Source organism: Malania oleifera, chromosome 1, assembly GCF_029873635.1.
Source record: "Malania oleifera isolate guangnan ecotype guangnan chromosome 1, ASM2987363v1, whole genome shotgun sequence".
Classification (NCBI taxonomy): Eukaryota; Viridiplantae; Streptophyta; class Magnoliopsida; order Santalales; family Ximeniaceae; genus Malania; species Malania oleifera.
Genome location: NC_080417.1, coordinates 88,077,295 through 88,093,528, shown reverse-complemented (window position 1 = coordinate 88,093,528; position 16,234 = coordinate 88,077,295). Strand labels below are relative to the sequence as shown.

General features: G+C 36.6%; 1 protein-coding gene across 1 annotated transcript in view; it reads right to left on the bottom strand.

Annotated features, from left to right (window-relative positions):
- Positions 1-16,234, bottom strand: part of LOC131167209 (uncharacterized) — a 104,736-nt gene that overhangs the window by 4,484 nt on the left and 84,018 nt on the right. The window contains exons 8-10 of the mRNA XM_058125966.1: positions 1,738-1,851; positions 1,455-1,585; positions 950-1,191 (exon numbers count right to left, since the gene is read on the bottom strand). Of these exons, the coding sequence (XP_057981949.1) occupies positions 950-1,191; positions 1,455-1,585; positions 1,738-1,851 (487 nt within the window). The remainder of the gene's footprint in view (positions 1-949; positions 1,192-1,454; positions 1,586-1,737; positions 1,852-16,234) is intronic.

Here is a 16,234-nt window from a genome sequence, read left to right as displayed (position 1 = left end):
GGGGTTAGTATTTTTGAAGATGATGGTACATATAAAGAGCAAATGGTTAGTGATCAAATAGTCCCCCCCCCCCCCCCCCCCCAAACCAAAAGTTCAATAAAATATCTAAGGATCTTCAAGCTCAGATTATAATGTTTAATAAATTGGGCCTTCGATTTTCAGTTGTGGAGGAAATGAAGTTCAGCTCGATGGTGGTAAGTCTAAGGTGAAGAAGGGTCAAAGGGAATAGCAAATTTAAAGTGTTGGATGAATTATGATGGAAAGGGCTTAAAGTTTTCTTGGTTAATTTTTATTTTTATTTTATCTTTATTGTTCTATTTATTTTAATTTTCTTACTTTTTTTTTTGTTTTTGTTTTTTTTTTTTTGTGAGGATTTCATATGATCATGTCCTTGCCTAGTATACAATCTCTCTCTCTCTCTCTCTCTCTCTCTCTCTCTCTCTCTTACATATCTTCTTTTCCCTATGTACACTTTGCTGATGTTCCCACTACAATTACCACATTCGATTCGGAATATTCATTAAGAAGCCTCTGCAATAATTTTTTTAAAAGTGACGGTCTTTCTGATATTAAAAAGCTAATCTACATATTTGAAAGCTTGTGTTTTAGTCTTTTTTGTGAAGTATCTTCTCTGGTCATTTATCTAACTTAAGAATATTTTTGAGAAAACTGATTTATCTGGACCTTATTTCTAGAAAAAAAAAACATTGGAATTCAACATTCCTAGGAATCTAAAAATATTTTCCTGGATCAAATGTAGGAATCCAATATTACTGCAATTCTATATTCTCAGCATCAAGATCCCTGGAATCAAGATACCAGAGGATATCTAAGATTCTTCCAACCAAATGCCACATCAGGCCTTGTCCTTGTTTTAAAATCCTTCAGCATGAATTCAACAATCAAACAAATCATGTATGTAGGAAATTTCAGAAAACTAACTACCCACCTAGCTGAGATGAAAGCCCAGACATGTAAGCATCAAGTTCATCTCCAGCTTCAGCTTCAACCTCAGTTTTTGATTCCATTCTGTTCTTCTCTGTAAAAAGCAATCCTTTCTTGTCTACAATTTCTTTAATGAGTGCATCTTTCTTATCAAGAAGAGTGTCAGCCGTTTCAACTGACTGGCTTTCACCAGCTCTTTGAATGGAATGCTTTTTCTTTGTCCGATCATAGAACTCATCATCATCACTGGACAACGAGAAATATTACAAGCGTGAACTCCATGTATGAAAGTTAGCTTCACTGCAGTTTTTGTAATTGTCAATTTTTAGAATAAAATAACAAATTTATTGAATACTCAAAGAACATATCTGATTTAAACACTTAAATGTGAATAAATATGGGCCATAGAACATATCTGATTTAAACAAAGAAACCATGTAAATGATTTGCTTGGAAATTCTAATTTCATAGGAATGACATGGAATCAATGAATTGCAATCATGAAATACCTAAAATATTCATCATCATCTTCTGCTGCTACTTTCTTCTTACCACGAGAAATCTTCCCAGCACGTGCACCTATGCTTTCTTCAATACTTTCATTCAAGGTTTCTTCCAAATTCTCAAGTTCCTCCATAATCTAAAGAAAAATTATAACCCAAAAAGGCAAAAAAACACATCCAGGGAAGAGAGAAAGTTAGAAACTTATTAACCTAAAAACTTCACAACCACCAAGAGACATTTCAACCAGGGGACAAAATAAATAAACCAATATTCAAGTATAATTTTCACCTGTGATATTCTTTGTTCATTTCGAGCAATCTGAGTTTGTTGCCCTTGTGTCAACCCACCTTGAGCAATGTCCTTGGAACGAATAGCATCTATTTCTTTCTTCATATTACCAATCTGTAACAAGAAATGTCATAGAATTGGTATACCAACAGCAGTAGATTCTAATAACAAACACTAATCATCAATGAACAAGGTTCAAAACTAACTAGAAATACATTCCCCGGAAGATGAAATACCACTCTGCATGACCTTAAGTAAACAAGGTTCAAAACTCTCATAGTAGGATTATTGTTTAATTTATTGACCTAGAGAAAGCATATGATAGAGTACCTAGGGAAGTTCTTTGGTGGGTCCTAGAAAACCCGGGGGTTTGCAATAGATATGCTAAGGTAATTAAAGATATGTATGATAGAGTAGTGACTAGCATTAAGACTGTAGGAGGAGAATTTAGAGATTTTCCAATCACAATAGGTGTGCATCAAGGTTCTATACTTCGAGTCCTTATCTTTTTTACTTTAGTAATTGATGAACTTACTAGGAATATCCAAAACAAGATCCCTTAGTGTATATTGTTTGCAGATGATATTGTAATGATTAATGAAAGTAGGGAAAGAGTGGAATCTAAGTTAGAACTTTGCAGAACCACATTAGAGTCCAAAGATTTTTAGGATAAGTAGGAATAAGATAGAATGTATGAAATGTAATTTCAATAATGTAAAGAGTCGTAGCAAAAAGATTAAACTTGATAATCAAGAAATTATTAGCATTAATAGATTTCGATATCTTGGGTCTATTATGCAAGCGAAAGGGGAAATTGAAGAAGATGTAATATATAGAATTAAAGCAAGCCGGGTAAAATGGAAGAGTGGGTCAGGCATGTTGTGTGGCTGTACAATACTCTTAAAATTAAAAGGAAGGTTTTATAAAATGGATATAAGGCCGACTATGCTTATGGTTCAGAGAGTTGGGCAACTTAAAAACATGTATAAAATGTAAAAGTTTCTGAAATGCGAATGTTAAGGTGGATGAGTGGTATAACATTAAAAGAAAAACTAAGGAACAAGCATATACGCAATAATTGAGGCATTGCACCAGTCGAAAACAAGGAAGGGGCCGTTTAGATGGTTTGGGCATTTGAAACACAGGCCAAGTATAGCACTTGTGAGGAGGAGTGAGTTAATTGTTTCTAGCATGTAAAGGGGTAGGGGTATGCCCAAAATAACTTGGAATGAGGTAGTGAGGAAAGATTTAATAACCCTTAATCAAGTAAGGAAAAATACTCTTGATCAAGTGGATTGGAGAAAAAGAATTCATGTAACCAACCCCACTTAGAGGGAGTTAAGGCTTGTTGTTGATGTTTATTTTAGATGAGTTATTGAATATTTATTTGTCATCAAAAAATTGTATGGATGTAGATATTTAATATTCCATGCTAGATGCATATAAGTGTATATTTATCCCCTTTGTGTAGCGAAATACCTTTTTTTTTTATGGAGAAAAAAAAAATTTATTCACAAGTATAAGAAAAAGAAACAAAAATGGAGAACCAGCAGTCCTCAAACAGAACAAAAAGAAAGCAACATCAACTTAATCCAGTCTCCGACAACATCTTGAAAACAACCCTTAAAACAGCCAGCACCATAAGCCAAAAGAGAAGCCAGGTATCATACTGTCCCAAATAAACTCCACCATCATCCCTTCTTAGTGAAATTCTAGCATTTTTTTCCAACCAAGTACCCCACAACACAAGCCGAAGAACACATCTTCACATCCTTTTAGCACCCTTACTTCTTCCAAAACCAGTAAAAGAGATAGGAAAAAGAGCTTCCGCTGAATTTGGACTAACCCATGATTCTCCAAACACCCCAACAAGAGGATTCCAAGCAAAATAACAATGAACAAACAAGTCAAACACATCCTATGAATTATTATAGCACAAAATACATGTCCAGCAACAGAGCTTTAGAAGGTCTACTCTGCAGCAGATCGTGGGTATTAACTCTGTTAAGGGCCACGAGCCAATTAGACGGAACTTTAACCTCCCAAACACCCTGATGGAGAGGGAAAATTGAATTAACCTTGGTAAGATGAGAAAAATAAAGCTTTACAAGAATACTCCCCCGAAGAATCCAAAGCCCAAATTCTAGCATCACTCTCCAATAAAATGAGTAAAGAAGGCAACTCCTTGATGTAGGACAAGAAGCGGCTATTTGGATGGACCATTTCAACCCAATTAGGAGGCCTATGTCAAAGAATAGGGTGAAAGGTTTATTGGGTCCGAAACCCAAATGTGCTTAGTTGGTTAGTTGTTTAAGTATATGTGTGTAGTTTGCTTGTACTAGGATTATTTATGTTCGGGACTTGTTTGTAATATTTGTATAAAGTAGGGGTGTGTTTGTAATGTGATGTAGTTTTAGGAGTTTTTATGTAATTTCATGTGAAGAGGCTTTCTTATTAAGTGTGTGAAACCCATGTTGTAGGCAGTTATTGATGAATATGAATTGGAATTGAACATGAGTTCCACTCCCCGCACCCCCCCCCCCCCCCGGGGGGCGCGGCGGTATCTCTTCTTTCCTTCCACTCTTCTAGTTCTTCTAAATTCTCCCATGGCCGCAGAACCTGAATGCTGCCCCTGCATCACTCCTCCACCTCTCTATCATTCAAATTCCTTCTAAGGTGAAAAACCAAAGAAAAAGAATCCCATTCGGAAATAAGAAAATAGGGAATAACATCATAATGATGAGAAGAGAGACGATATAACCGAGCATAAGAAGATACAGCTACCCCCCCCCCCTCCCAAAAAAAAAAAAAAAATCCCAACCCAACGATCTTCCAGAACCTAATATGATTACCTCTTCGTGATTGAAGTTTAGCGAATAGAAGAAAAGAAGGATTCTTGAGAAATGAGCCTTCAAGGACTGTTAGAAGAATCTATAATACCCCAATTAGCATCCCATCCATTAATCTGTAAAACATATACTTTAGTTATGACCTAACTTTGGATATTTATTTTTATTATAGATTACTAATTCGCAAAAAATAAGATTGAAATGGAAAATTGAGTTGCTCAGTGGGCCTTCCCTGAGGCTCTTTGACCTTCTCAATTTGTAACTAAATTCCTGAACTGCTGACTTCCTTTGACACGCCTTTCCAAGTTTGAAGTTATATTTAGATTCTTTTTTTCTTATTTTTCTTAAAAATAGTAAGATGGAAACTCTATAAGTGGGAATCCTATTATTCAAAACTATGTCAACTTAGGATCATTGTAATAACTCGAACCAAGAAAATAAAATAAATAAAAGAAAAGGGGAAATAAATAAAGAGAAAAGAAATTTTAAAAAAGGCATCAAGCAGGGAATCGTCAACAAACTTATTTTCCTCGTTGACAAACGTCCTTCTTGGTCTCGTCGACAAATACACGTGTCTTGTCGACGAGGAATTACCGAGAGCAGGGAAAATTCAGATTTTTAAACAATTCATCGATGAACCTGATGTTCTCGTCGACGAATGTCTTTCTTTGATTCATCAACGACCCTTTTAGACTCTTCGACGAACGCTAGATTATAAAAAGGCCCTAGATCCATTTTCAGTGTGAAAAATCTCTCTCCTCTCGCTCTCTCTCTCTCTCTCTCTAGGGTTTGGCCTTACCACCTTCTCTCTTCGATACTGGCCCAGATTTAGCCCGATTCAACGATCGGAAACCACCACGAGGTTCCTGGGGTGATTCTCTCCAAGCTAGGTGGAGCAGAAACTTGATTTGGAGTTCTTGGGCACCACTCCAAAATTAGGGTAAGTAGGATATTTTAATATTAAATTAATTATTGGGAGTGTGTGGGCCTAGGAGATCTTAAATGATAAATATTCTGGGGTTGAACTGATTAAGAACTTTTGGAATGCAGGGTTCCATTTTCGTTCGATTTAGGCAGAATTTCGAGGAATAGATAGGTAAGGGGAATAAATTATACCAGACTTTTTATTAAATTTGAATGAGTTATTTTCGAGTATACGAACCATATAATTATAGTATGATTTTCTGGACAATTTAGGCAATTGAAAATAATAATTTTGATCATAAATCATAATTGGGAAAAAACCTTGTGGCATGAAAATAATCCTTCTTAATTATCTGGTTGTAAATACTGTACGGTTGTGAATACCATCTGCTTGCTAGTGCTATCTAGAAGTGAGTACTGCCTGGTTGCGAATACTGATTGGTTGTGGTTACTGTCTGCTTGTGAATACTGCTTGGCTGTGAATATTGTTTAATGTTGAATAGGGGTTGATTGTGAATACTGTCTGTTGTGAACATAAACGTGCAGTGAGATACGTGGACCACATACAGTAGAGTATGTTGTTGTCCTATGTGGGCCACGTACTGGGTTATACGCAGTAGCCTTATGTGGGCCACGTACTACAAGGTATGTAGCTGCCCTAAGTGGGCCACGTACTGAGTTCAAAGGATTGTATTGTATCCTGTGTGAATAAACTGTGGTGTATATGTTTGCAGACTTTGTAGGATGATTGATGTGAATGTGTGTGTATACTGATATGTGAACTTAAATGCATGAATGTTTATGGAAAAATAAATCTCTCCACCCAAGACCTTACTGCGAAAGGTGAGTGTCCTAATCGGTATCAGTTGTAGCCATACCCGAATCAAAGGGTACAATTACAAATGGTATTAAAGCAGAGGGAAGGAACATGTATGGGCGTGTAATCTTCCCAACCCTCGGGAACTTTCACTATAAATATTGGTTTTGATTGTGTGACTACAATCTGTATGTGCCTTGCCAGTTATTGTTGATTAATTGATGAGTTATTTTGTGTATATATATATATATATATATATATATTAAAACTCTTCTGTCACACACTGCTATAGTTTATTTCTTCCTTATTGAGAGGTGTCTCATCCCGAGGAATTATTGACTTTTCAAGTCCTTCAGGTGATCGAGCTTAGAAAGCTCAGGGGCAGGGTTGAGAATTTAGGGTGGTAGTAAGAACTGAAATGTGTATAATTTTGTTTTAGAATTTATGGTTATGTAATAATATATGTGGATGGATACTCCTTTTGGGTTGTATATAGTATTCTGGTGTTTTATTTGAGGTTGTTCATTATTTTCCGTTGCGCAAATGATATCAAAGACGGTCAATGGTCTCATCACACCCTAGGCCCCACCTGGTGGGTTCGAGGCGTGACAATTATAATATCATCGAGTTACATGGTTGAGGAATAATGATCCATTAGCATTCCTAACATTTGAAATTTAGGAGTGTTCTTTGTGCATGATAGGTTATACAGGTTTTCGAAATTTAAGTTAAATAAGTTGAGAGTGGTGGCCATCCTACGCTCCTATGACCTATCAGTTCATTTACTAAATTTAGGGATAGTGACTGATCTTAAACCTAGAACAGATGGAAAGGAATCCAAATCATTTTCACCCAAAAATCACTAATTTCCAAAAATAATTGAAAAAAAAATCAAAATGATTTTCTAAGAAAAAAGTAAATACCATTTTTACAATTTTGATGGGCCTACGGGAAGGGTTGACACCTTATTTGTGCTTGGTAAACAATACCAACTTGAAGGTGAATGATAGATACTTTCTTACGTTCAAGACAGGCTTAACTCAAGAGAAAGAGAAAGTATCATTCTTTTTCTTTTAATAACCAAAGAATTTATTAAAAGAGAGAAGAACGTACATCAGAAAAAATAAAGAGAAAAGAAAAAATGAAATATAGAACATGCAGAATAAGAAATCCTCCCTTTACGTCAATAACAATAAATTACAAGGAAAATTCATCATAAACTGAAAGCCAACTACATGAAGCAGAGGCAACCACTTCTGCTGCTGGTCTTCCAAAGAAACATGACAAGTAAAGCCATTAGCCAAGATCCACAGAGACGCAACATATACCTCTCTACTCCAAAGCAAATTATTAGCAGTAGCCACCCCTTTGAAAATTCTAGCATTTCCCTCCAACCAGAAAAACCAAATAATAGCCAGAATAGTGCATCGCCACAAGGCTTTCCAATCCTTCCCTTTACCAAAACCCCAAAATGTGATAGTACAAAATGCCTTCCAGGTGGAGGGGCAAACTCAGGGCCTTATTAGGCCTTCACTTCTGAAGCAAACTATTCATATCAATTCTTTTCCAAATAAATTATTTTATTTTAAGTAGGAGAAAAAAAATTACAAGAGAATTCCCCAGAGGGATCTAAACTCCAAACCCTTTTATCACTCCCTCAATGAACATGAAAAGAATCAAGCAAACTAGTTAAAAAATCCATAAGATTTCTCCCAAAAATGGAAATTCGAAGAGTAATTCCCCTCCCAAAAGAAAAAATCAGAAACAGGATCACAAAGAATTAGGGACTTGATAAAGATGAGGGAAAGCAATAGACAAAGGTGTCTCCCTAACCCAAAGATCCCCCCAATAATGAATTTGCTCCCCATTACCCACTATATACTGGAATTTTGGAAATAAATAATCATAAATCAAGACGTGAACTTCCAAGGACTCGCATGAGTAATATTAATCACAAGTTTAGCATCCCACCCATTTTGTAGTAAGCCAATTTACTATGAATTACCTTATGCCAAAGAGAAAAAGGCTCTAAAGGAATGTCTTTGGACACCAAATTAACAAGACCCAAACCTCCCGCCCTTTAGACCAACACCAAGGACTTAAATTTCGATTTCAATGGAAATTTCGATGGTCTCAATTTACGGAAATTTATAGTAAATGATGGCAATTTAAAATAAAACTTTAGGAAATATTAGAATAGATGATTATGCTTAATATGGTATCAAAATACATTAAAAAAATACATATATGGATATTAAACTGCATATCGCGAAACAAACTATGAACTGAAGAACATTCAAATGATTATAAAGTTTTGAAGCTATTCCTTTAAGATTTAAGGCAACAAATTATCATTTAAACAACTACATTTTCAATAAAAATTATACATTTAATGATCTAATACCACATGGACTTTCTTGGTGGCTCAAAGTCTTCTCTCCTATCCCTATCATTAGGATTTCCAGATGACATATATTGTTTACAATAATCACTCCATGTCATATAATTTCCAAAATATTGAGTATAGGTGTACATGTGTTGTTCATACTCCTCCGTAGTCATCTAGTTCATGGCAGTTTCTACTCCGCCAGAAGATCTTCGTGTGCTCGGATTTCTTCTTGCAGGTTCTACTTGTTGTGTATGTCCATAGGATTTTTTTGCATTTACATACTGGTCATACTCATACCCATATTCTTGACCTGTTTGTCCATACCCATAGACATATGGTTCCCAATTTCCATATTGTTGTGCCCATAGTAGTCAGAGGCGCGAGGTGAGCCGAGGCGCAAAGGGTCTTTGAAGCCGAGGCGCGAGGCGAAGGCACGCACCTCACGAAGGTGAGGCGCACAATTATTAAAATGGTGTGAAATATCTATTTGGGGTAATTTATATATGAACATATGAATATCTAGTGATATTAGAATTTAAAATGCCAAAACATTCAAATAAAAAAAATTGGAAATTTAATAAAATTGCCAAGACGAAGCCCAAAAGCATCAACAATTCAACATAGTTCAACATCAAAAGAAAAGAGTACAATAAAAGATTTCAAAATATAAAATCTAAAAATCCTCTTCAATCATCACTCATCACTCATCATCAACTAAGTCGGTGAAGATATCATCATCTTCCTCTTCATCATCAGAACTGTTTTCTCCAACATCTTTTTCCTCTTCCGTCTCCTCTGCACTATCCACTTGGATTTCATCCTCATCTACAAGTTCCAACATTGTGGTCCGACCCCTAGCACTGACTGCACTACTAGATGAAGTGCTTCCTCTTCCTTTAGACGATGATGGCATATTTGTACTTATTCTTGATCTAGTGTGATGTAGGGGGTTATTTAGTCCAACAGCTCTAGCAACAGAATCCCAAGTCAAATTATCATCTTCAAACACAAGTTCATCATCCTCATCAGAATCACCATCCATCCTACCAATCAACCACTCATTACTATCATCAATGTCCTTTAGGAGGATGGGATCAATGGTGTCACGTTTGTCATATCGACGCCTCAGAGTTCGATTATATTTCACAAATACCAAATCATTCAAGCGTTGCTGGGATAGCCTATTTCCCCTTTTGCTATGAAGCTGCAAAAAGTTTAAAGTAATATGGTTAATAATGATTCTAAAAAGCAGTAGATTGGTAGTTCTTGTTCTTTAATAATTAATCCATGACATACTAATGACTTACATGTTGGAATATGCTCCAATTTCTTTCGCAGCCGGTAGCACTACACGTGAGGCTAAGAATTTTCACAGCAAACTTTTGCAAGTTTGGAGTTGTTGATCCATATGCCATCCACCATTGCGCTGTTATAAAATAAATTTTAAATGAATACCTACTAGGTAAATAGCAAAAATAATTTTCAAAAATGAAGAGGTAGTACAAATGCCACTTTACCTGGTGTTTTTGTCTTCCTTTGTCTCACTGCCAAACTAATTCCAAAGACGCCACTAGCGGCATTGTATTTTTCCAACTCATTTGAAACTTTATCTTGCATTTCAATAGTTGGCAGTAACCTTCCAATACATTTGTACAAACCCGTCATAATTTCTTCATCTTGCAAAATGTTGGGGTTTGAATAGAAAAATTCTGGATTCAAGTAGTGTGCAGCTTCATGCAACGGTTGATGGAGTTGGCATCCCCACCTCGTATCAATAATTTCAAATGCCTCCTTGAATTTATCCTCTCTCTCAACAAAAGCCTTAGCTATGGCTTCCTTAGCCCTTATCCATTGCTTCATAAATGTATCCCATTGCAGGCTTCTTTTCCCCATCAACTAAACGGAGTACACGAACAAGTGGACCTGTTAACTTAAGAGCATAGACGATGGTACTCAAAAAAGTAGACATCAAAACAATAGTAGCTACTCTTTTGCCAACCGCCTCATTTGCCCATTTAGTAGTATTCCAATTTTCAGAAGTAAACATCTTCCTCAAGTTGTTCTTTTGAAGATGGATTGAACGAAGGGTGATGAAGGCAGCTGCAAATCTTGTAACTGCAAGTCTTAGTAACTCCTTTCCTCTAGTGAACTGTCTCATCAAGTTGACAACGCCAACACGATTATAGATATAGCCATTCAAAAAAATTGCCCTTTTCAAAGTTGCATGAATTGAAGGCAACTTCCCAATATCCTCCAAAATTAAATCAATGCAATGAGCAGCACACGGTGTTCAATATAAATGTGGCCTCTTTGCTTCCAACAATCTCCCTGTTGAAAAATCAAGGAATGAAGCCATTAAAATATTAAAATAAACAATATATACACTATAGAAAGTAGTTCTAAAAATAAGTTCTTACCTGCTGCAACATAGTTTGACGCATTGTCAGTTACCACTTGAATCACATTTGATTCTCCAATTTCCTCGACCATCTCATCAAGTAATCTATACATTCTATCTGCATTCTTGATAATATTAGAAGCATCAATAGACTTGATGAATATTGATCCCCTTGGAGAGTTCACTAAAAAGTTGATTATGTCCTTATTAGCATCTGAATCTCTCCAACCATCAGACATAATTGAGCAGCCATATTTTGTCCATTCCTCCTTATGGACCTTCAACAACTCTTTCATTCGACTAACTTCCTCCTTTAGGTAAGGAACTCTCACTTCATGATAGCTAAGTGGCTTTATTCCAGGACCATATTGTCCAATCGATTCAAGTGCCACTGCAAAGCTGCTCAAATGTACAGCATTAAATGGTATCCCAGCATCATACATCCACCTAGCAAAATCTCCCATTGCCTTTTTTCTTAGTTCTTTCTTGCACGCTTCATTTATTGATGTTTGCTTCATCTTCCCTTCTTTCCTAGCTTGAACCGCTTTCTTTGGATCGGGATCAAAACACAAGTCTATAGGCCCCTTCTGTTTTGGTTTCTTCAAGTTGGATTGGTATGATCTTTTACTTCCATCACTAGTAAACACTCTCTTGCCACGAATGTCAATTTCTTGAACTTCATCTTCTTCATCTTCACCGTAATGATCTATATCATCAAAGTTGGGCAATAACTCATTTTCCTCCTTTTCCATATCTTTCTTCAACATATACTCTTTAATCTCCTCACGTACATGAGCAGGGCACTTAGGGCATTCTTTCACATTTCGAAATCCTCCGACAATGTGTTGTTTTGCCCGAAATATTCCTCCCCTTGTGACTTTAGCACAAAAATTGCAAGTCAAATTATTTCTATTTTTTTTATCCTCCAAATGTGCATACTTCCATGCGGAATCTTTCTTTGCCGAGACCTCACATCCAGAACTAGAATCCATTTAAGATTTTAGACTTGGTATCCCGTATCCTAACTGAAAAAAAAATGCATCATATATTTAAATTTTAAGACTTACATAATGCATTTCCAAACAAATTAAAAAACAGTAGCTAAATTTCAATAAAAAGAACAAATATTATGTATTAGTTATAATTTATAAACTTACATTAATTAAACTAAATATTGTAAATTAAAAAACAGTAGCTAAATTTCTGTAAAAAAAATAAATATTATGTATTAGTTATAATTTGTAAGCTTACATTAATTAAACTTAATATTATAAATTAAAAAATAGTAGCTAATTTCTGTTAAAAAAATAAATATTATGTTATTAGTTATAATTTATAAGCTTACATTAATTAAACTAAATATTATAAATTAAAAAACAGTAAGCTTACATATAAAGAAGAAGAAGAAGAAGAAAAAGAGCAGGCAACAGTCAGCAGTCAGCAGTCAGCAGTCAGCAGCGCGCAGCAAGCATGCAGCAGGAAGAAGAAGAAGAAGAAGAAGAAGAAGAAGAGAAGAGAAGCAGCAGGCAGCAGGACGCAAGCAGTAGCAGCAGCAGAAGAAGAAGAAGAAGAGAAGCAGCAGGCAACAAGATGCAAGCAGAAGAAGACTTACAAAGGTTCAAAGGCTTAAAGACGATCTCCAGCTGGTTCGAAATGTTAAAGGCGACGTGACGAACTCACGTCGTGCTCAAAGGCAATCAGACGAACTCACGACTACTTCGAAGGCAGGTAGACGAACTCGCAAGGGCTCCGGCTGGTTCGAAACAAAGTTGCGCAGGTCTTGCTTCTTCAAAATGTCAAAGATGAACTCACGATCCTGGTCGAAGCTCGAAGACGAAGTCACGAACGCTTCCGGCTGGTTCAAAGGCTCACAAACGAACTCACGAAGGGCTTCGAAGGGTCGAAAGGGGCTAGGGCTTTGTTCGTTTCAGTCGAATGAGGGATACGAGTCTGACTTGGGCTATTTCTCTCGTTTAAATGGCTTAAAAATACACAAGGTGCACCTCATTGCGCCTCGCGCTTCACTGCGCCTCGTCTCGCCTGGGGTCGCCTCTTGCAGGTCGCCTCGCCCCACTTGGTATGAGGCGCCAGACTCATCGCCTCACTGCGCCTTGCGCCTAGGCGCACCTCAGGCGCGCTTTTAACCACTATGGTTGTGCCTGCTCATTTGCATATGAAAACGGTTGGCCATATGTAGATTGTGAGGAGTTGTTCTGTGTAGATTCATAACCACCATAACTATTAGAGTCGTGCTCTGTTCCTATACTCATAGATTCCATACTAAGGGAAAAGGTATCCTCTTCTATTTGATGCATCTTCCCTTTTCCTTTTCTACGACTGTACTGCCTATCAACTGGACGTGTTTCTCTTTGTGGACCCTCATCTTCTAGTTGGGAAGGGCGTGTATATTCCACTTCTGGTCTATAATCTTGCCATCCTTCATTTCCCCCATGGTCCCCACCATCACCACCTTGCCCGCTGCTACCGCCGGGGTTAGATCCGTCACCACCAGCATCATCGTCGTCATTATCATCATCACCACCAGAGGGCATAGTGGATGAAGTTCCATATCTAGATCCAAGATTCATTTGTGAATCATCACTACCAAATATTACTTCTTCTACCATTACCTGATTAACATCAATGCCAAAGTCATCCTGTGCATGCTTGGCCATTTGTGGATGGGGACTTCCGTCTCGTTCGTCAAGATGGGATGGCCTAATCCATTGAAAAAGTGCTACTCATCCTCATCACCCAATTCAACTGATATGTCAAGAAGGTCCAGAGGATCTTGTTCAACCACTTTGTCCATTTCGGCCTTCATATCTCTTATTTGAAGCTTCATGTTGTAATAACAAAAAAAATGTTGTTGAAGTCTAGTGTAGGCTAGTCTATTTCTTTGCTTTGTGTGAATGAGTGCAAATGTGCTCCAATTTCATTCACAAGCTAATGAAGATGTGGTTTGTGACAAAATGCGCAACGCTAGCTTTCTTAGGATTGGAGCACTTGATCTATACATCATCCACCAATCAATTGTGCAAGATGTTTTAAGAACACAAGTTAGTACTTACTACTTAGAAGATTGTACTTGAAGTTTGTAACTTTGTATTGTACATTTATATAAAAATACTTACCAGGTGTCAGGGTTGCCCTAGCTGCTTTAGCAGCTGCTTTTCCAAAGCTTCTTTTCGCATCTCTAAATATAATAATCTAAAAAAAAATATTGTTATTGAATAATTAAACATGGATTAAGACTTATTTTATTTAAATTTTATTTTAAAAATATACCTCATTTCCAATTTGATCCAGGCCTGAGGAATGTGGCTCAAGGGTATTAAAAACTTTGTGAACTGCATCAAGAAAATAAGGATCTTCCCCAACACCTTCCTTGTATTGACATTTTGGATTTAAGAAATAAGCTTCCAATCAAATAAAGTAAAATATAAATATGTAATAAGTATTTTGATATATGAATTTCTTGAAATTTATAAATATTTTATACCTACTGCATGAAGAGGATGTTCAAGGGTTCTTTCCCACCGGTCATTGATGACTTTGAGAACCCATTTTGCACTTCTTGCACCTATTTCAATGGCCTCTTTCATTACCTTTATTGCTTCAAACACAACTCCTAATGTTGGCCACACTTCACTATCAACTATACGCAATACTCGATATATAGGCTCAAAAATGTTACAAACTTTTGCCACTATCCCATAAATGTTACAAACTTTTGCCACTATCCCAAAATTGATGGTTAAGAACTATACTTTCAATTTCTCTACCTATTTTTGTTCGACTAAGAGCATGCTCAGCCCATTCATTAGATGTGAAAAGAGATTTTAAACCTACTCTTTTTTTTTGTAGGCTATCAAGTGCAATGTAGTTTGAAGCAAATCGTGTGGCCCCAGGACGCACAATATCCCCTTGATAGTGCTCCCTCATTTTAGCAAGCAACCATCCATGATTATATATAAAATTAGTGATTTGTCTCCCCTGCAAGATCACTATGCTTATTGCCTCTCTTTTTCTGATTTCTTCAAAAATGAGATCAATACAATGAGCGGCGCAAGGAGTCCAATACAAGTTGCATTTTTTCATTAATTTTAGACTCGCTTTCTTGTAGGCACTACCATTATCAGTCACCACTTGGACAACATGTTGCTTTCCTTCCTCTTGCACAACATGTTTTAATAGGGAATATATGTATTCATGGTCTTTTATTTTGTCACAAGCATCTACCGACTTTAGAAAAATTGTGTTTCCTTTCGAGTAAACCATGAAATTTATGATGGATAATTTTGTAGGGTCTGTCCATCCATCACACATTACAGTGCAGCCATACATGGCCCACTTTTTCTTCACTTTTTCTACATGGTCTTTCAATTCTTTTACCTCTAAATCAAGGTATTTTGTTCTGATTTCATAGGGTGTCGGAAGAACAGCCGAAATTTTTGAAATTTCAAAAGAAATTTGCTGAAATCTTGAAATTTTGGTCAAATTTTTTCAAAATCGAATCTCTCTCAATTTTCTTTTAGGACCCCTCAAAATTCGAAATTTCGGTCGAAATTTCGACATTTCGACCAAAATTTAAGTCCTTGACCAACACATAATCTTCCAGCCTACAAGGCGATCTATATTACTCTCTCCCCCACTCAACCACAAGAAATCCCTCATTAATTTCACAAGCCTCTGCCACTCTTGCAGGAATTCTAAAAACAGAAAGATAACACTAAGGAATGGAGGATAGACATGCGTGGGTGAGTTTACAACCCCTAAGGTGAAGAATGCTCCTTGCGACCCATATCTCAAGATTTCAAACAATCTTTTAAAGGCATCCACGGTTGTTTTAGGGGAGAGTTAATCATGACGCATATGAAGATATATATGCCCTCTCCATCAACACGTATGAGATGTCATCCTAAGATCTTCCATCATCCAAGCTTGAAGTGCAGTGATAGATCCTTTCTTCTAAAGCATAACAATTCCTCTTATGATGGTCTCCTTAGTCGAGTGGCTCTTTCCTCATCTCAATGGGATCAAGATTTTTTCCTTTTTTTCTTTTCTTCTTTCATGCAAACGAAAATTGATTTAGGATGGGAAGCAGGAAATTTAATGGG